This window comes from Panulirus ornatus, chromosome 19, assembly GCF_036320965.1.
Source record: "Panulirus ornatus isolate Po-2019 chromosome 19, ASM3632096v1, whole genome shotgun sequence".
Classification (NCBI taxonomy): Eukaryota; Metazoa; Arthropoda; class Malacostraca; order Decapoda; family Palinuridae; genus Panulirus; species Panulirus ornatus.
This window is the reverse complement of record NC_092242.1, coordinates 44,738,727-44,762,672: the sequence shown is the minus strand read 5'-3', so window position 1 is coordinate 44,762,672 and position 23,946 is coordinate 44,738,727. Positions and strand designations below refer to the sequence as shown.

At 38.0% G+C, this 23,946-nt stretch overlaps 1 protein-coding gene across 1 annotated transcript in view; it reads left to right on the top strand.

The window, feature by feature from the left end:
* Nucleotides 1-23,946, top strand: part of LOC139755697 (uncharacterized) — a 705,696-nt gene that overhangs the window by 255,091 nt on the left and 426,659 nt on the right. The window contains exon 2 of the mRNA XM_071674343.1: nt 18,423-18,628. Within this exon, the coding sequence (XP_071530444.1) occupies nt 18,423-18,628 (206 nt within the window). The remainder of the gene's footprint in view (nt 1-18,422; nt 18,629-23,946) is intronic.

Below are 23,946 nucleotides of genomic sequence, written 5' to 3'. Positions count from 1 at the left end.
GATATATGTATGGTAATGATATATGTATGTTAATGATATATGTATGGTAATGATATATATATGGTAATGATATATGTCTGGTAATGATATATGTCTGGTAATGATATATGTATGGTAATGACATATGTATGGTAATGATAAATGTATGGTAATGATATATGTATGGTAATGATATATGTATGGTAATGATATATGTATGGTAATGATATATGTATGGTAATGATATATGTATGGTAATGATAAATGTATGGTAATGATATATGTATGGTAATGATATATATATGGTAATGTTATATGTATGGTAATGATATATGTATGGTAATGATAAATGTATGGTAATGATACATGTATGGTAATGATATATGTATGGTAATGATATATGTATGGTAATGATATATGTATGGTAATGATATATGCATGGTAATGATATGTGTATGGTAATGATATATGTATGGTAATGATATATGTATGGTAATGATATATGCATGGTAATGATATATGTATGGTAATGATATATGTATGGTAATGATATATGTATGGTAATGATATATGTATGTCAATGATATATGTATGGTAATGATATATGCATGATAATGACATATGTATGGTAATGATATATGCATGGTAATGATATATGCATGGTAATGATATATGTATGGTAATGATATATGTATGGTAATGATATATGTATGGTAATGATATAAATATGGTAATGATATATGTATGGTAATGATATATGTATGGTAATGATAAAAGCATGGTAATGATATATGTATGGTAATGATATATGTATGGTAATGATATATGTATGGTAATGATATATGTATGGTAATGATATATGTATGGTAATAATATATGCATGGTAATGATATATGTATGGTAATGATATATGTATGGTAATGATATATGTATGGTAATGATATATGTATGGTAATGATATATGTATGGTAATGATATATGTATGGTAATGATATATGTATGGTAATGATATATGTATGGTAATGATATATGTATGGTAATGATATATGTATGGTAATGATATATGTATGGTAATGATATATGTATGGTAATGATATATGTATGGTAATGATATATGTATGGTAATGATATATGCATGGTAATGATATATGCATGGTAATGATCTATGTATGGTAATGATATATGTATGGTAATGATATATGTATGGTAATGATATATGTATGGTAATGATATATGCATGGTAATGATATATGCATGGTAATGATATATGTATGGTAATGATATATGTATGGTAATGATATATGTATGGTAATGATATATGCATGGTAATGATATATGTATGGTAATGATATATGTATGGTAATGATATATGTATTGTAATGATATATGTATGGTAATGATATATGTATGGTAATGATATATGTATGGTAATGATATATGCATGGTAATGATAAATGTATGGTAATGATATATATATGGTAATGATATATGTATGGTAATGATATATATATATGGTAATGATATATGTATGGTAATGATATATGTATGGTAATGATATATGTATGGTAATGATATATGTATGGTAATGATATATGTATGGTAATGATATATGTATGGTAATGATATATGTATGGTAATGATATATATATGGTACTGATATATGCATGGTAATCATATATGCATGGTAATGATATATGTATGGTAATGATATATGCATGGTAATGATATATGTATGGTAATGATATATGCATGGTAATGGTATATGCATGGTAATGATATATGTATGGTAATGATATATGTATGGTAATGATATATGTATGGTAATGATATATGTATGGTAATGATATATGTATGGTAATGATATATGTATGGTAATGATATATGTATAGTAATGATATATGTATGGTAATGATATATGTATGGTAATGATATATGTATGGTAATGATATATGAATGGTAATGATATATGTGTGGTAATGATATATGTATGGTAATGATATATGTATGGTAATGATATATGTATGGTAATGATATATGTATGGTAATGATATATGTATGGTAATGATATATGTATGGTAATGATATATGCATGGTAATGATATATGTATGGTAATGATATATGTATGGTAATGATATATGCATGGTAATGATATATGTATGGTAATGATATATGTATGGTAATGATATATGTATGGTAATGATATATGTATGGTAATGATATACGTATGGTAATGATATATGCATGGTAATGATATATGCATGGTAATGATATATGCATGGTAATGATATATGCATGGTAATGATATATGTATGGTAATGATATATGTATGGTAATGATATATGCATGGTAATGATATATTCATGGTAATGATATATGCATGGTAATGATATATGTATGGTAATGATATATGCATGGTAATGATATATGCATGGTAATGATATATGCATGGTAATGATATGTGTATGGTAAGTTTGTAAGAAAAAGTGAAGAGATGTAGGTCGTTAGTGATGTGAGGCATGACATGTTCATGTTCATTCTACCTTACGACTTCCTATAATACTTTCCTTCAGGCTTGTTAATCCTGCAAGGTATTTTTTCTAAGTGAGTCTCTCTCTCTCTCTCTCTCTCTCTCTCTCTCTCTCTCTCTCTCTCTCTCTCTCTCTCTCTCTCTCTCTCTCTCTCTCTCTCTCTCTCTCTCTCCCTGGGGTGAGTGCCCCACTGCCTCCTAACCTCCACACCCGCGTGAATTCCAACCGTGAGACGTGACCCGGACGTAGTTCCTCGTGACAGAAGGGAACAACATCCCCATCAGGGATGACGGAACTGTGAACACGTCAGTATAGATAGCAGTCCAATCTAACTATTGGCTGTCTGTGTAGTTACCCATATGTTCGGTATGGGGAAAAGAATTTAACATTAATAGTGCTTCATCTCTTGTCTAATTATTTTTATTTCATGACCCATTTGTATACAGCGAGGACAGAACTTAGCACTCGCAGGGCTACTCCCCTTGTACTTTTCATGCCACAAATAAGACTCATGAGCCTCTGTTAGCCACCGGCGTTCAGTGTCTCCGTGCCTAGATCTGCCACATGGGTCATCCACTACCTTTATCCTGATCCAGTATTTCGTGAGATCCTTCTTCACAGCCCCTTGATCACCTCTGATCATGGTCTGTGGTTACTCTGGCATTGGACCTTTGTGAAGAACTGTGTACAATCAACACCAATCCTCTTGCATGGTGCACAGTTTTGTAGCCTTCAACTGTGGCTCAGTCCTCATAACCCAGGTACCATCTTCGTTGCTCTTCTCCTAAGCCTCTCATTCATGTCTTTGTGCCTCTTCAGGTGCGGTGAATAGACTTGTGAAGCAGTTCTTGCTTTGGTCAAATATAGAATGTGAAGAGCTTCATGGACATTGTCTTACTCATGAAAACAAACTTGATGTTTCCTAGCAGACAATTGATCATATCTATCTGTGTAAGGAAGAAATTTCCCACTCTTTCTAACATAGATTCCTGTAGCTTATATCCTGATAGGCGATGATTATATCCTGAAAGATGATAATCATATCCTGGTAGATGATAATTGTATCCTGTAGATGATTATCATATCCTGATAGATATCAATTATATCCTGATAGATGATAATTATACCCTGATAGATGATGACTATATCCTGAAAAATGATAAGTATGTATCCTGATACATGATTATCATATCCTGATAGATGATAATTATGTCCTGATAGATGACAATTATATCCTGATAGATGATCATTATATCTTTAGAATGATAGTTATATCCTGATAGATGATGATCATATCCTGATAAATGATAATATCCTGATAGATGAAGATTATATCCTGATAGATGATGATTATATCCTGATAGATGATAATGATCCTGATAGGTGATAATTATATCCTGATAGATGATGTATATGTCCTGATAGATGATGATTATATCCTGATAGATGATAGTTATATGCTGATTGATGATAATTAAATCCTGATAGATGATAATTGTATGCTGATAGATGCTAGTTATATCCTGATAGATGATAGTTATATCCTGATAGATGATGATAATATCTTGATAGATGATAAGTATGTCCTGAGAGATGATGATTATATCCTGATAGATGATAATTATATCCTGATAGATGATGATTATATCCTGATAGATAATAATTAAATCCTGATAGATGATAGTTATATTCTGATAACTGTTTCCTGATAGTAGATGATTGTATCCTGACAGATGAAAATCATATCCTGATAGATGATAATCATATTGTGAAAGATGATAATCATATCCTGAGAGATGATGATTACATTCTGAGAGATAATAATTATATCCTGACAGATGATAATTGTATCCTGATAGAAATATTATATATATATATATATATATATATATATATATATATATATATATATATATATATATATATATATATATATATATATATATATATATATATATATATATATATATATATATATATATATATATATATCCCTGGGGATAGGGGAGAAAGAATACTTCCCACGTATTCCCTGCGTGTCGTAGAAGGCGACTAAAAGGGGAGGGAGCGGGGGGCTGGAAATCCTCCCCTCTCAAATTTTTTTTTAATTTTCCAAAAGAAGGAACAGAGAAGGGGGCCAGGTGAGGATATTTCCTCAATGGCCCAGTCCTCTGTTCTTAACGCTACCTCGCTAACGCGGGAAATGGCGAGTAGTTTGAAAAAAAAAAAAAAAAAAATATATATATATATATATATATATATATATATATATATATATATATATATATATATATATATATATATATATATGTATATAAATATATATATATATATATATATATATATATATATATATATATATATATTTTTTTTTTTTTCTTTTCTTTTAAACTATTCGCCATTTCCCGCGTTAGCGAGGTAGCGCTAAGAACAGAGGACTGGGCCTTTTTTGAAATATCCTCAACTGGCCCCCTCTGTTCCTTCTTTTGGAAAATTTAAAAAAAAAAAACGAGAGGGGAGGATTTCCAGCCCCCCGCTCCCTCCCCTTTTAGTCGCCTTCTACGACACGCAGGGAATACGTGGGAAGTATTCTTAATCCCCTATCCCCAGGGATAATATATATATATATATATACATAATATATATATATATATACATAAGTATACTTATGTAAGTAGGAGAGATGGCCAGAGAGCGTTATTGGATTACGTGTTAATTGACAGGCGTGCGAAAGAGAGACTTTTGGATGTTAATGTGCTGAGAGGTGCAACTGGAGGGATGTCTGATCATTATCTTGTGGAGGCTAAGGTGAAGATTAGTATGGGTTTTCAGAAAAGAGGAGTGAATGTTGGGGTGAAGAAGGTGGTGAGAGTAAGTGAGCTTGGGAAGGAGACCTGTGTGGGGAAGTACCAGGAGAGACTGTGTACAGAATGGAAAAAGGTGAGAACAATGGAAGTAAGGGGAGTGGGGGAGGAATGGGATGTATTTAGGGAATCAGTGATGGATTGCGCAAAAGATGCTTGTGGCATGAGAAGAGTGGGAGGTGGGCTGTTTAGAAAGGGTAGTGAGTGGTGGGATGAAGAAGTAAGAGTATTAGTGAAAGAGAAGAGAGAGGCATTTGGACGATTTTTGCAGGGAAAAAATGCAATTGAGTGGGAGAAGTATAAAAGAAAGAGACAGGAGGTCAAGAGAAAGGTTCAAGAGGTGAAAAAAAGGGCAAATGAGAGTTGGGGTGAGAGACTATCAGTAAATTTTAGGGAGAATAAAAAGATGTTCTGGAAGGAGGTAAATAGGGTGCGTAAGACAAGGGAGCAAATGGGAACTTCAGTGAAGGGCGTAAATGGGGAGGTGATAACAAGTAGTGGTGATGTGAGAAGGAGATGGAATGAGTATTTTGAAGGTTTGTTGAATGTGTCTGATGACAGAGTGGCAGATATAGGGTGTTTTGGTCGAGGTGGTGTGCAAAGTGAGAGGGTTAGGGAAAATGATTTGGTAAACAGAGAAGAGGTAGTAAAAGCTTTGCGGAAGATGAAAGCCGGCAAGGCAGCAGGTTTGGATGGTATTGCAGTGGAATTTATTAAAAAAGGGGGTGACTGTATTGTTGACTGGTTGGTAAGGTTATTTAATGTATGTATGACTCATGGTGAGGTGCCTGAGGATTGGCGGAATGCGTGCATAGTGCCAATGTACAAAGGCAAAGGGGATAAGAGTGAGTGCTCAAATTACAGAGGTATAAGTTTGTTGAGTATTCCTGGTAAATTATATGGGAGGGTATTGATTGAGAGGGTGAAGGCATGTACAGAGCATCAGATTGGGGAAGAGCAGTGCGGTTTCAGAAGTGGTAGAGGATGTGTGGATCAGGTGTTTGCTTTGAAGAATGTATGTGAGAAATACTTAGAAAAGCAAATGGATTTGTATGTAGCATTTATGGATCTGGAGAAGGCATATGATAGAGTTGATAGAGATGCTCTGTGGAAGGTATTAAGAATATATGGTGTGGGAGGCAAGTTGTTAGAAGCAGTGAAAAGTTTTTATCGAGGATGTAAGGCATGTGTACGTGTAGGAAGAGAGGAAAGTGATTGGTTCTCAGTGAATGTAGGTTTGCGGCAGGGGTGTGTGATGTCTCCAAGGTTGTTTAATTTGTTTATGGATGGGGTTGTTAGGGAGGTAAATGCAAGAGTCCTGGAAAGAGGGGCAAGTATGAAGTCTGTTGGGGATGAGAGAGCTTGGGAAGTGAGTCAGTTGTTGTTCGCTGATGATACAGCGCTGGTGGCTGATTCATGTGAGAAACTGCAGAAGCTGGTGACGGAGTTTGGTAAAGTGTGTGAAAGAAGAAAGTTAAGAGTAAATGTGAATAAGAGCAAGGTTATTAGGTACAGTAGGGTTGAGGGTCAAGTCAATTGGGAGGTGAGTTTGAATGGAGAAAAACTGGAGGAAGTGAAGTGTTTTAGATATCTGGGAGTGGATCTGTCAGCGGATGGAACCATGGAAGCGGAATTGGATCATAGGGTGGGGGAGGGGGCGAAAATTTTGGGAGCCTTGAAAAATGTGTGGAAGTCGAGAACATTATCTCGGAAAGCAAAAATGGGTATGTTTGAAGGAATAGTGGTTCCAACAATGTTGTATGCTTGCGAGGCGTGGGCTATGGATAGAGTTGTGCGCAGGAGGATGGATGTGCTGGAAATGAGATGTTTGAGGACAATGTGTGGTGTGAGGTGGTTTGATCGAGTAAGTAACGTAAGGGTAAGAGAGATGTGTGGAAATAAAAAGAGCGTGGTTGAGAGAGCAGAAGAGGGTGTTTTGAAATGGTTTGGGCACATGGAGAGAATGAGTGAGGAAAGATTGACCAAGAGGATATATGTGTCGGAGGTGGAGGGAACGAGGAGAAGAGGGAGACCAAATTGGAGGTGGAAAGATGAAGTGAAAAAGATTTTGTGTGATCGGGGCCTGAACATGCAGGAGGGTGAAAGGAAGGCAAGGAATAGAGTGTATTGGAGCGATGTGGTATACAGGGGTTGACGTGCTGTCAGTGGATTGAATCAAGGCATGTGAAGCGTCTGGGGTAAACCATGGAAAGCTGTGTAGGTATGTATATTTGCGTGTGTGGACGTGTGTATGTACATGTGCATGGGGGGGGGGGGTTGGGCCATTTCTTTCGTCTGTTTCCTTGCGCTACCTCGCAAACGCGGGAGACAGCGACAAAGTATAAAAAAAAAAAATATATATATATATATATATATATATATATATATATATATGTATATTTATTTATTTATTTTATTTTGCTTTGTCGCTGTCTCCCGCGTTTGCGAGGTAGCGCAAGGAAACAGACGAAAGAAATGGCCCAACCCGCCCCCATACGCATGTATATACATACACGTCCACACACGCAAATATACATACCTATACATCTCAATGTACACATATATATACACACACACACACATACATATATACACATGCACACAATTCATACTGTCTGCCTTTATTCATTCCCATTGCCACCTCGCCACACATGGAATACCATCCCCCTCCCCACTCATGTGTGCGAGGTAGCGCAAGGAAAAGACAACAAAGGCCCCATTCGTTCACACTCAGTCTCTAGCTGTCATGTAATAATGCCCGAAACCACAGCTCCCTTTCCACATCCAGGCCCCACATAACTTTCCATGGTTTACCTCTGATTCAATCCACTGACAGCACGTCAACCCCGTTATACCACATCGATCCAATTCACTCTATTCCTTGCCCGCCTTTCACCCTCCTGCATGTTCAGGCCCCGATCACACAAAATCTTTTTCACTCCATCTTTCCACTTCCAATTTGGTCTCCCACTTCTCCTCGTTCCCTCCACCTCCGACACATATATCCTCTTGGTCAATCTTTCCTCACTCATTCTCTCCATGTGCCCACACCATTTCAAAACACCCTCTTCTGCTCTCTCAACCACGCTCTTTTTATTTCCACACATCTCTCTTACCCTTACATTACTTACTCGAACAAACGACCTCACACCACACATTGTCCTCAAACATCTCATTTCGAGCACATCCACCCTCCTGCGCACAACTCTATCCATAGCCCACGCATCGCAACCATACAACATTGTTGGAACCACTATTCCTTCAAACATACCCATTTTTGCTTTCCAAGATAATGTTCTCGACTTCCACACATTTTTCAAGGCTCTCAGGATTTGCGCCCCCTCCCCCACCCTATGATTCACTTCCGCTTCCATGGTTCCATCCGCTGCCAGATCCACTCCCAGATATCTAAAACACTTTACTTCCTTCAGTTTCTCTCCATTCAAACTTACCTCCCAATTGACTTGACCCTCAACCCTATTGTACCTAATAACCTTGCTCTTATTCACATTTACTCTTAACTTTCTTCTTTCACACACTTTACCAAACTCAGTCACCAGCTTCTGCAGTTTCTCAAATGAATCAGCCACCAGCGCTGTATCATCAGCGAACAACAACTGACTCACTTCCCAAGCTCTCTCATCCACAATAGACTTCATACTTCCCCCTCTTTCCAAAACTCTTCCATTCACCTCCCTAACAACCCCATCCATAAACAAATTAAACAACCATGGAGACATCACACACACCTGCCTCAAACCTACATTCACTGAGAACCAATCACTTTCCTCTCTTCCTACACGTACACATGCCTTACATCCTCGATAAAAACTTTTCACTGCTTCTAACAACTTTCCTCCCACACCATATATTCTTGATACCTTCCACAGAGCATCTCTATCAACTCTATCATATGCCTTCTCCAGATCCATAAATGCTACATACAAATCCATTTGCTTTTCTAAGTATTTCTCACATACATTATTCAAAGCAAACACCTGATCCACACATCCTCTACCACTTCTGAAACCATACTGCTCTTCCCCAATCTGATGCTCTGTACATGCCTTCACCCTCTCAATCAATACCCTCCCATATAATTTACCAGGAATACTCAACAAACTTATACCTCTGTAATTTGAGCACTCACTCTTATCCCCTTTGCCTTTGTACAATGGCACTATGCAAGCATTCCGCCAATCCTCAAGCACCTCACCATGAGTGATACATACATTAAATAACCTTACCAACCACTCAACAATACATACAGTCACCCCCTTTTTTAATAGATTCCACTGCAATACCATCCAAACCTGCTGCCTTGCCGGCTTTCATCTTCCGCAAAGCTTTTACTACCTCTTCTCTGTTTACCAGATCATTTTCCCCTCACCCTCTCACTTTGCACACCACCTCGACCAAAACACCCTATATCTGCCACTCTATCTATTCTTAATACCTTCCGCAGAGCATCTCTATCAAACAGAGAAGAGGTGGTGAAATATACATATATATATATATATATATATATATATATATATATATATATATATATATATATATATATATATATATATATATATATATATATATATATATATATATATATATATATATGTAGCATTTATGGATCTGGAGAAGGCATATGATAGAGTTGATAGAGATGCTCTGTGGAAGGTATTAAGAATATATGGTGTGGGAAGGAAGTTGTTAGAAGCAGTGAAAAGTTTTTATCGAGGATGTAAGGCATGTGTACGTGTAGGAAGAGAGGAAAGTGATTGGTTCTCAGTGAATGTAGGTTTGCGGCAGGGGTGTGTGATGTCTCTATGGTTGTTTAATTTCTTTATGGATGGGGTTGTTAGGGAGGTGAATGCAAGAGTTTTGGAAAGAGGGGCAAGTATGAAGTCTGTTGGGGATGAGAGAGCTTGGGAAGTGAGTCAGTTGTTGTTCGCTGATGATACAGCGCTGGTGGCTGATTCATGTGAGAAACTGCAGAAGCTGGTGACTGAGTTTGGTAAAGTGTGTGAAAGAAGAAAGTTAAGAGTAAATGTGAATAAGAGCAAGGTTATTAGGTACAGTAAGGTTGAGGGTCAAGTCAATTGGGAGGTGAGTTTGAATGGAGAAAAACTGGAGGAAGCGAAGTGTTTTAGATATCTGGGAGTGGATCTGGCAGCGGATGGAACCATGGAATCGGAAGTGGATCATAGGGTGGGGGAGGGGGCGAAAATTCTGGGAGCCTTGAAGAATGTGTGGAAGTCGAGAACATTATTTCGGAAAGCAAAGATGGGTATGTTTGAAGGAATAGTGGTTCCAACAATGTTGTATGGTTGCGAGGCGTGGACTATGGATAGAGTTGTGCGCAGGAGGGTGGATGTGCTGGAAATGAGATGTTTGAGGACAATGTGTGGTGTGAGGTGGTTTGATATTGTAAGTAACGTAAGGGTAAGAGAGATGTGTGGAAATAAAAAGAGCGTGGTTGAGAGAGCAGAAGAGGGTGTTTTGAAATGGTTTGGGCACATGGAGAGAATGAGTGAGGAAAGATTGACCAAGTGGATATATGTGTCGGAGGTGGAGGGAACGAGGAGAAGAGGGAGACCAAATTGGAGGTGGAAAGATGGAGTGAAAAAGATTTTGTGTGATCGGGGCCTGAACATGCAGGAGGGTGAAAGGAGGGCAAGGAATAGAGTGAATTGGAGCGATGTGGTATACCGGGGTTGACGTGCTGTTAATGGATTGAATCAAGGCATGTGAAGCGTCTGGGGTAAACCATGGAAATCTGTGTAGGTATGTATATTTGCGTGTGGGGACGTATGTATATACATGTGTATGGGGGGGGGTTGGGCCATTTCTTTCGTCTGTTTCCTTGCGCTACCTCGCAAACGCGGGAGACAGCGACAAAATATATATATATATATATATATATATATATATATATATATATATATATATATATATATATATATATATATATTTTTTTTTCTTTTTTTCTTTTTTTATACTTTGTCGCTGTCTCCCGCGTTTGCGAGGTAGCGCAAGGAAACAGACGAAAGAAATGGCCCAACCCCCCCCCCATACACATGTATATACATACGTCCACACACGCAATTATACATACCTACACAGCTTTCCATGGTTTACCCCAGACGCTTCACATGCCTTGATTCAATCCACTGACAGCACGTCAACCCCGGTATACCGGTATATATATATATATTTATATATATATATATATATATATATATATATATATATATATATATATATATATATATATATATATATATATATATATATATATATATATATTTCATTTATTCATACTATATTTTGCTTTGTCACTGTCTCCCGCGTTAGCGAGGTAGCGTAAGCAAACAGACGAAAGAATAGCCCAACCCGCCCACATACACATGTATATACATACACGTCCACACACGCAAATATACATACGTATACATCTCAATGTACACATATATATACACACACAGACATATACCTATATACACATGTACATAATTCATACTGTCTGCATTTATTTGTTCCCATCGCCACCCCGCCACACATGGAATAACAACCCCCTCCCCCCTCATATGTGCGAGGTAGCGCTAGGAAAAGACAACAAAGGCCCCATTCGTTCACACTCAGTCTCTAGCTGTCATGTAATAATGCACCGAAACCACAGCTCCCTTTACACATCCAGGCCCCACAGAAACTTTTCATGGTTTACCTGGTTTATCCTGATAGATGATAATCATATCCTGGTAGATGATAAGCATATCCTGATAGATGATAATCATATCCTGATAGATGATAATAACATCCTGATAGATGATAATTATATCCTGATAGATGATTAATATATCTTGTTAGATGATAATTTTAACTTGGTAGATGATGATTATTTCCTGATAGATGATGATTATATCCTGATAGATGATATCTATATCTTTATAGATGATGATTATAGTCTGATTGATGATAATTATAACCTGATAGACGATAATCATATCCTGATAGATGATAATGATATCCTGATAGATGATAATCATATCCTGGTATATGATGATTATATCCTGATAGATGATGATTATATCCTGATAGATGATAATCATATGCTGATATATGATAATCATATCCTGATAGATGATAATTATATCGATGTATTTCTTCGATGTGAACTAACCCACGTGCATTACATATACTCTGGTTGAACTTCATCAACCATGTATCAGATCAACTTCAGCGACTGTCAACGTCCCTTGGTGCATTCCTCCATGCTCTTCACTTCCTTTCTAACCTTTGTATCCACAGACACATTCATGTAGGAGGCCATTCCTTCTGGCCAGTGTGCATTTGTGTGATTGATATATGTGATTACTGTTTGTGTGTTCCTGGGAGTGTTTCACACTCGTATTGCCACGTCTCATAACCTTGTATATCTGTACCACGTCTTCACTACTATGTATGTATGCACATACACACACACACACACACACACACACACACACACACACACACACACACACACACACACACACACACACACATCGACCTTAGCCAGGTACCTATTTATCGACCAGCCCTGGGAGTTGGAGGGATGAACACCTGGGTTGGGTGTAGGCCAACCGCCACGTTTAGGATTCGAACCCATTCTGGTCGGAACATAGCTGGCCCGTGCTGACTCATGGTCATTAACGCTAACTACACCACAGAGGCTTGTGTGCGTGTTTGTGTGTGCGTGTTTGCATGTGCTTTCCTTAGTGTACGTATGAAATGTGTAGTAAATATTATTTCCAGTTGAATAATCTTTCAATAAATTCGTCACCAATAATCATTAGGTAACGAGACTTGGCTTGGGTTGTTCTTCTAGGGAGAGCTAGATGGAATCTGCGTTGTTGTTTGGGAAGGATAGACTTAAATGATTCCATTATCTTACATTGTGGACACTTGAGAGATTTGTGTCGTACCTCGGGAAGGATATTCACATACATCCAATTCATTAATCAAATTAATCCACAAAATGATAGAGGATCTATTTCTATAGATTCCCAATCCTTTAATGCTCTTGATTATTGTATTACTGTCACACCAAAGCTGGGATTGAGTTTAGTGGGAGGGCATACATACACAAGCTTATTGTGGCACAGATGAAATACCCGAGTCCATCTGTGTCAGGAAAAATGTAGGAATTTGTAAACATTTGGATTTTGTAATGTTTACCTTCACTGTGTGTTAATGTTTGGTGCTGGAAGCCATGAGAGGTAGCATTGCACTGTGTGTAGCTGAAGTGAATGTCTCGGTTACCTTATTGTCCCTAAAGATCAATCTGTGCCATAGGCAAATACATCATAAAGATTTTGCTGTGACTATCGAAAATATGTTTCCTGATATCGAGTCACAATTATATCATGTCTGCCCCAAATATTTTTCTCCTCATCGTGATAAGATTAAACAGAATTCTTGGGACTATATCTGTGGGGCTCACATGTATGTTACCATCAAAACCATCAGTCTTGATATGATAAAAGCTACATTTGTCATTATAATGTTTATTAAGGATCTTACACTCTGTCTTCTCCACCTTACATTATTGTCTTGTGCTGATCAGTTTGGTTTGTATCATTCACTTTTTCCATTAGTACTGCACCTTTTTATTTGCATCTTTGTTGATCTTACAACTGGCAATAGAAAGGATAAACTAGGTTACAGAAAATCCTGGTAGTTTTATTATATTCGTCCCTTGAATTAATTCAGTTTTCTTTTATTCTGAAGTTGCGCCATATAGCCGTTTTCTTTATCAATGGTAGACTATCCTAATGTGTACTTTGACAGTATATCTAGATGGTTAAGTACAAGTAATAAAACTATAACTAAAAAGGAATTAAACGGATACAAATAGGCACTAGTTGAAACATTTATCATTAACCTTGAATGTGTAAAGTAGAACATGTAAATAGATAAAGTAACAAGGTCAACCGTACAGTACAAATAGGTCATTACAATATAGTTATTTTCACTGAAAAATTCAAAAGTTAAGCTATAGGTGCTATTGGCACTGTAACATATCTAGAGATGCTAGTCATGTGAAATGAAAAATTGTGGCCAGGTGTTTGGACGCAAATTGGAATGAGGATACGTCTAACCAAACCATGTTAAAAGTGATATGACACCTCATTGTTTATAACAATACACTTGAAATTATAGTTATGGATTCATTTTTTTGTATCCAATCGATAAGCTGACGATAAGCATAAGAAGTGAACCAAGTTTGTAATAGTTTATGGTGAAATCTTACAAAATGGACGCGCGGTATTCAGGACTGATCTGGAATCATTATTACTAGTGTAAAGACTGATGTACCTCTGTCACTCTTGACACTGAACTTTCAATATTAGATAAGTCGATAGTGGTAGGGTTGTCAGGGAAAGAGATGTGAATAGATAAATAATTTGAAGTACCAGTAAGTATCAAAACAAAGAAATCCTGCCTATTTGAGAGTTTCAGAAGCCATGTTTATTCTATAATCAGGATTTCCTCGTTTCTATCAAAATATATTTTCCACATAACTGCGTTATGATTCTTCTAATATGGAAGGTAAAGAGTGAGCACATATGTCAATAGAGATAGAGGAATTTGTCTTTGTGTGGAACAGAGCTCATAAGTAATATTTCGAGTCTTAAATCTATGTAGACATCTTAACTCATCCAACATACTTGCAAAACTCGGACTCGGTCGGATTCAAACGTTATGACGCATGGCGGGTTTAGTGTAATGGATAACTGATAAAAGAATATAGATGTTCCTAGACTCTACAGACGAGTTTCATTGCTGTATTAAAGGTTAGGTGCATAAGCAAACCTACATTCACTGAGAACCAATCACTTTCCTCTCTTCCTACACGTACACATGCCTTACATCCTCGATAAAAACTTTTCACTGCTTCTAACAACTTGCCTCCCACACCATATATTCTTATTATATTTTTTTTGCACCTCTCAGCATATTAACATCCAAAAGTCTCTCTTTCGCGCGCCTGTCAATTAACACGTAATCCAATAATATTTATATATATATATATATATATATATATATATATATATATATATATATATATATATATATATATATATATATATATACATATATCCTCTACCACTTCTGAAACCACACTGTTCTTCCCCAATCTGATGCTCTGTACATGCCTTCACCCTCTCAATCAATACCCTCCCATATAATTTGCCAGGAATACTCAACAAACTTATGCCTCTGTAATTTGAGCACTCACTCTTATCCCCTTTGCCTTTGTACAATGGCACTATGCACGCATTCCGCCAATCCTCAGACACCTCACCATGAGTCTTACATACATTAAATAACCTTACCAACCAGTCAACAATACAGTCACCCCCTTTTTTAATAAATTCCACTGCAATACCATCCAAACCTGCTGCCTTGCCGGCTTTCATCTTCCGCAAAGCTTTTACTACCTCTTCTCTGGTTTCAGAAGTGGTAGAGGATGTGTGGATCAGGTGTTTGCTTTGAAGAATGTATGTGAGAAATACTTAGAAAAGCAAATGGATTTGTATGTAGCATTTATGGATCTGGAGAAGGCATATGATAGAGTTGATAGAGATGCTCTGTGGAAGGTATTAAGAATATATGGTGTGGGAGGCAAGTTGTTAAAAGCAGTGAAAAGTTTTTATCGAGGATGTAAGGCATGTGTACGTGTAGGAAGAGAGGAAAGTGATTGGTTCTCAGTGAATGTAGGTTTGCGGCAGGGGTGTGTGATGTCTCCATGGTTGTTTAATTTGTTTATGGATGGGGTTGTTAGGGAGGTGAATGCAAGAGTTTTGGAAAGAGGGGCAAGTATGAAGTCTGTTGGGGATGAGAGAGCTTGGGAAGTGAGTCAGTTGTTGTTCGCTGATGATACAGCGCTGGTGGCTGATTCATGTGAGAAACTGCAGAAGCTGGTGACTGAGTTTGGTAAAGTGTGTGAAAGAAGAAAGTTAAGAGTAAATGTGAATAAGAGCAAGGTTATTAGGTACAGTAGGGTTGAGGGTCAATTCAATTGGGAGGTGAGTTTGAATGGAGAAAAACTGGAGGAAGTGAAGTGTTTTAGATATATGGGAGTGGATCTGGCAGCGGATGGAACCATGGAAGCGGAAGTGGATCATAGGGTGGGGGAGGGGGCGAAAATTCTGGGAGCCTTGAAGAATGTGTGGAAGTCGAGAACATTATCTTGGAAGGCAAAAATGGGTATGTTTGAAGGAATAGTGGTTCCAACAATGTTGTATGGTTGCGAGGCGTGGACTATGGATAGAGCTGTGCGCAGGAGGATGGATGTGCTGGAAATGAGATGTTTGAGGACAATGTGTGGTGTGAGGTGGTTTGATCGAGTAAGTAACGTAAGGGTAAGAGAGACGTGTGGAAATAAAAAGAGCGTGGTTGAGAGAGCAGAAGAGGGTGTTTTGAAATGGTTTGGTCACATGGAGAGAATGAGTGAGGAAAGATTGACCAAGAGGATATATGTGTCGGAGGTGGAGGGAACGAGGAGAAGAAGGAGACCAAATTGGAGGTGGAAAGATTGAGTGAAAAAGATTTTGTGTGATCGGGGCCTGAACATGCAGGAGGGTGAAAGGAGGGCAAAGAATAGAGTGAATTGGAGCGATGTGGTATACCGGGTTGACGCGCTGTCAGTGGATTGAATCAAGGCATGTGTATGGGGGTGGGTTGGGCCATTTCTTTCGTCTGTTTCCTTGCGCTACCTCGCAAACGCGGGAGACAGCGACAAAGCAAAAAAAAAAAAAAAAAAAAAATATACATATATATATATATATATATATATATATATATATATATATATATATATATATATATATATATATATATATATATATATATATATATATATATATATATATATGTATATATATATGTATATATATATATATATATATATATATATATATATATATATATATATATATATATATATATATATATATATATATATATATATATATATATATATATATATATGGTTGTTTAATTTGTTTATGGATGGGGTTGTTAGGGAGGTGAATGCAAGAGTTTTGGAAAGAGGGGCAAGTATGAAATCTGTTGGGGATGAGAGAGCTTGGGAAGTGTCAGTTGTTGTTCGCTGATGATACAGCGCTGGTGGCTGATTCATGTGAGAAACTGCAGAAGCTGGTGACTGAGTTTGGTAAAGTGTGTGAAAGAAGAAAGTTAAGAGTAAATGTGAATAAGAGGAAGGTTATTAGGTACGGTAGGGTTGAGGGTCAAGCGAGGTAGCGCAAGCAAACAGACGAAAGAATGGCCCAACCCACCCACATACGCACATATACACACCTGTACATTTCAACGTACACATACATATACATGCATAGACAAATGAATATATACACAGGTATATAATTCATACTGTCTTCCTTACTCATTTCCATTGCCACCCCGCCACACATAAAATGACCACCCCCTCCCCCCGCACGAGCGCGAGGTAGCGCTAGGAAAAGATAACAAAGGCCACATTCGTTCACACTCAGTTTCTACCTGTCCTGTAATAATGCACCGAAACCACAGCTCCTTTTCCACATCCAGGTTTGATTCAGGTAAGCCTTTGTTCTCATACATTCCCTCTCATTGCATCTCTGGACATTGCTCTCATTACCTGAGGGGTTGGTGGTCTGGGCTGTGGGCCTATCAACTGCCAGGGTCATGAAGGCAGTCATCGTCAAGGTACATCCACAGTGCAACAGAAACATCTTTGATACCTTCTTCAGGTGTTGACGAGTATTATAAGGTCGCATACAATCTCACTATGCATGTTGCCCTTCTTATTTGACAGTGAACTATATTACTTAGTTTTTGCCTTTAAGAATATAGGCACAATCTATTCATAGTCGTATGTCTTATGTTGATTCTTAACTTTCAGGTTTCTGTTTATCCACGTTGAGTATTTTGTCTAAATTGATCATGATTCTTTACAGTAAACCAGCAGATGTTATTACTGATATGTCTTCCCCGTTGTGTCTGAAGGTATTGAGAGGATGGCGGCTGAGGTATGAGTTCCTCCTGGGTATGGTGAGAGAGCCGGGCCGTCTACTACCTGATTCGCTGGTCAAGGAGCTGCAGATGGTTGAGGCGAAGCGTCAAGGGTACGCCATCGAACGGGCGCTGGTACAGGCCAACATCGACACCTGGGACAACATGGGAGGCAACAAAGGCAAACGCCTCAAGGAGAAGTGAGTTGACCTAATGTTCCCCTGACTTTTTAGTTGACCAAATGTTCCCTTAATCTGGACACCGACTCTGGTGCGTGGGCATCTCCGGAGATATCATTCCAATGAAATATAAATCTCTTCACAACATTTCATAATTAATGAAAAAGTAGGCATTTGTAATCCAGTAGGAACAGTATCTGTCTCTGGTACAACGGAAATATTGTCTACCTTAATGTGGTACAGGGTCTATCTTAATGTGGTACAGGATCTATCTTAATGTGGTACAGGGTCTATCTTAATGTGGTACAGGGTCTACCTTAATGAGGTACAGGGTCTATCGTAATGTGGTACAGGGTCTATCGTAATGTGGTACAGGGTCTATCGTAATGTGGTACAGGGTCTACCTTAATGTGGTACAGGGTCTATCTTAATGTGGTACAGGGTCTATCTTAATGTGGTACAGGGTCTATCTTAATGTGGTACAGGGTCTACCTTAATGTGGTACAGGGTCTATCGTAATGTGGTACAGGGTCAACCTTAATGTGGTACAGGGTCTATCGTAATGTGGTACAGGGTCTATCGTAATGTGGTACAGGGTCTATCTCAATGTGGTACAGGGTCTATCGTAATGTGGTACAGGGTCTATCGTAATGTGGTACAGGGTCTACCTTAATGTGGTACAGGGTCTATCGTAATGTGGTACAGGGTCTATCTTAATGTGGTACAGGGTCTACCTTAATGTGGTACAGGGTCTATCGTAATGTGGTACAGGGTCTATCGTAATGTGGTACAGGGTCTATCTCAATGTGGTACAGGGTCTATCGTAATGTGGTACAGGGTCTATCGTAATGTGGTACAGGGTCTAACTTAATGTGGTACAGGGTCTATCGTAATATGGTACAGGGTCTATCTTAATGTGGTACAGGGTCTATCGTGATGTGGTACATGGTCTATCGTAATGTGGTAAAGGGTCTATCTTAATGTGGTACAGGGTCTATCGTAATGTGGTACAGGGTCCATCGTAATGTGGTACAGGGTCTACCTTAATGTGGTACAGGGTCTATCGTAATGTGGTACAGGGTCTATCTTAATGTGGTACAGGGTCTATCGTAATGTGGTACAGGGTCTATCGTAATGTGGTACAGGGTCTATCGTAATGAGGTACAGGATCTATCTTAATGTGGTACAGGTCTATCGTAATGTGGTACAGGGTCTATCGTAATATGGTACAGGGTCTAGCTTAATGTAGTACAGGGTCTATCGTAATGTGGTACGGGGTCTATCGTAATGTGGTACGGGGTCTATCGTAATGTGGTACAGGGTCTATCGTAATGTGGTGCAGGGTCTACCTTAATGTGGTACAGGGTCTATCTTAATGTGGTACAGGGTCTATCGTAATGTGGAACGGGGTCTATCGTAATGTGGTACAGGGTCTATTGTAATGTGGTACTGGGTCTATCGTAATGTGGTACAGGGTCTATTGTAATGATGTACAGGGTCTATCGTAATGTGGTACAGGGTCTATCTTAATGTAGTACAGGGTCTATCGTAATGTGGTACAGGGTCTATCTTAATGTGGTACAGGGTCTATCTTAATGTGGTACAGGGTCTACCTTAATGTGGTACAGGGTCTATCTTAATGTGGTACAGGGTCTATCGTAATGTGGTACGGGGTCTATCGTAATGTGGTACAGGGTCTATTGTAATGTGGTACAGGGTCTATCGTAATGTGATACAGGGTCTATCGTAATGTGGGACTGGGTCTATCTTAATGTGGTACAGGGTCTATCATAATGTGGTACAGGGTCTACCTTAATGTGGTACAGGGTCTATTGTAATGTGGTACAGGGTCTATCGTAATGTGGTACAGGGTCTATCTTAATGTAGTACAGGGTCTATCGTAATGTGGTACAGGGTCTAGCGTAATGTGGTACAGGGTCTAGCTTAATGTGGTACAGGGTCTATCGTAATGTGGTACCGGGTCTAGCTTAATGTGGTACAGAGTCTAGCATAATGTGGTTCAGGATTTAGCGTAATGTGGTACAGGGTCTAGCATAATGTGGTATAGGGTCTGTCGTAATGTGGTACAGGGTCTATCGTAATGTGGTACAGGGTCTAGCTTAATATGGTACAGGATCTATCGTAATGTGGTACAGGGTCTATCGTAATGTGGTACAGGGTCTAACTTTAATTTGGTGAAGGGTCTAGTGTAAAGTGGTACAGGATTTAGCGTGATGTGGTACAGGGTCTAGCCTAATGTGTCACAAGGTTTAACGTAATGTGGTATAAGGTCTAGCTTCATGTGGTACAAGGTCTAGCGTAATAGGGTACATGGTCTAACTAAATGTGGTACAGGATTTAGCGTAATGTGTTACATGGTCTAGCTTAATGTGTACAGGGTTTAGCGTAATGTGGTACACGGTCTAGCATAATGTGGTACAGGATTTAGAATAATGTGGTACAGGATTTAGAATAATGTGGTACAGGGTCAAGCGTAATGTGGTACAGGGTCTAGCGTAATGTGACACAGGGTCTAGCGTAATGTGGTACAGGGTCTAGCTTAATGTGGTACAGGGTCAAGCGTAATGTGGTACAGGGTCTAGCGTAATGTGGCACAGGGTCTAGCGTAATGTGGTACACGGTCTAGCGGAATGTGGTAAAGGATTTAGCGTAATGTGGTACAGGGTCTAGCGTAATGTGGTACAGGGTCTTGCTTAATGTGGTACTGGGTCTAGCGTAATGTGGTACAGGGTCTAGCGTAACGTGGTACAGGATTTAGTGTAATGTGGTACAGGGTCTAGCGTAATGTGGTACAGGGTCTAGCGTATTGTGGTACAGGGTCTAGCTTAATGTGGTATAGGGTCTATAGTAATGTGGTACCGGGTCTATCTTAATGTGGTACAGGGTCTAGCATAATGTGGTTCAGGATTTAGCGTAATGTGGTACAGGGTTTAGCGTAATGTGGTATAGGGTCTATCGTTATGTGGTACAGGGTCTATCGTAATGTGGTACAGGGTCTATCTTAATGTGGTACAGGGTCTATCTTAATGTGGTACAGGGTCTATCGGAATGTGGTACAAGGGATACCTTAATGTGATACAGGGTCTAGCGTAATGTGGTACATGGTCTAGCGTAATGGTCAGCAGAGTTTGATGACCATTAAGTCAAACCTCATAATTTCCTATCACCACTGACGCTTCAGGTGTTGCCGACCAGTGACAGTGATAATTTGTTTGTTGTTGGTGTTACAAATACAAGCCAGGGTCGTAAAAACGGCCCGTCCGCAGAGCTATTACGTCTGATACAATGTAACCTACTTGTACCTTTCAGGGTTGACATCCTTCTGAACTAAAAACGTATACATTTATGTACAATAGCGATGGCATTTAAGAGAAAGTCACAGTAACAAACAAACAACAATGTACATGACTCATATATATATATATATATATATATATATATATATATATATATATATATATATATATATATATATATCTTTTCTTTTTATTTCATACTATTCGCCATTTCCCGCCTCAGCGAGGTAGCGTTAAGAACAGAGGACTGGGCCTCTGAGGAAACATCCTCACCCGGCCCCCTTCTATGTTCCTTCCTTTGGAAACTTAAAAAAAAAAAAATGAGAGGGGAAGATTTCCAGCCCCCCGCTCCCTTCCCTTTTAGTCGCCTTCTACGACACGCAGGGAATACGTGGGAAGTATTCTTTCTCCCCTATCCCCAGGGATAAATATATATATATATATATATATATATATATATATATATATATATATATATATATATATATATATATATATATATATATATATATATATATATATATATATATATATATATATATATATATATATATATATGTATATATATATATATATATATATATATATATATATATATATATATATACATATATATATATATATATATATATATATATATATATATATATATATATATATATATATATATATATATATATATATATATATATATATATATATATATATATATATATAAATATATATATATATATATATATATATATATATATATATATATATATATATATATATATATATATATATATATATATATATATATATATGCAGCGAAAAAGTATAATAGATAGATGAATAAAAAAAGGAGAGATAAATAGTATGTTTGAGGAAAGGAACCTGGATGTTTTGGCTCTGAGTGAAACTAAGCTCAAGGGTAAAGGGTAAGAGTGGTTTGGGAATATCTTGGGAGTAAAGTCATGGGTTGGTGAGAGGACAAGAGCAAGGGAAGGAGTAGCACTACTCCTGAAACAGGAGTGGTGGGAGTATGTGGTAGAGTGTATGAAAGTAAACTCTAGACTGATATGGGTAAAACTGAAAGTGGATGGAAAGATGGATGATTATTGGTGCATATGCACCTGAGTATGAGAAGAAAGATCATGAGAGGCAAGTGTTTTGGGAGCAGCTGTTTGAGTGTGTTAGTAGTTTTGATGCACGTGACCGGGTTATAGTGATAGGTGATTTGAAGGCAAAGGTGAGTAATGTGGCAGTTGAGGGAATAATTGGTGTACATGGGATGTTCAGTGTTGTAAATGGAAATGGTGAAGAGATTGTAGATTTATGTGCTGAAAAAGGACTGATGATTGGGAATACCTAGTTTAAAAAGAGATATACATGAGTATACGTATGTAAGTAGGAGAGATGGCCTGACAGTGTTATCGGATTACGTGTTAATTGATAGCCGAGTGAAAGAGAGACTTTTAGATGTTAATGTGTTGAGAAGTGCAACTGGAGGGATGTCTGATCAGTATCTTGTGGAGGCGAAGGTGAAGATTTGTAGAGGTGTTCAGAAAAGAAGAGAATGTTAGGGTGAAGAGAGTGGTGAAAGCAAGTGACCTTGGGAAGGAGACTTGTGTGAGGAAGTACCAGGAGAGACTGAATACAGAATGGAAAAACGTGAGAACTAAGGACGTAAGGGGAGTGGTGGAGGAATGGGATGTATTTAGGGAAGTAGTGATGGCTTGCGCAAAAGATGCTTCTGGCATGAAAAGCGCGGGAGGTGGGCAGATTAGAAAGGGTAGTGAGTGGTGGGATGAAGAAGTAAGATTATTAGTGCAAGAGAAAAAAAGAGGCACTTGGACGATTTTTGCAGGGAAATAATGCAAATAAGTGGGAGATGTAAAAAAAAAAAAAAAAAAAAAAGAGGCAGGAGGTCAAGAGAAAGGTGCAAGAAGTGAAAAAGAGGGCAAATGAGAGTTGGGCTGACAGAGTATCATTAAATTTCAGAGAGGATAAAAAGATGTTTTGGAAGGACGTAAATAAAGT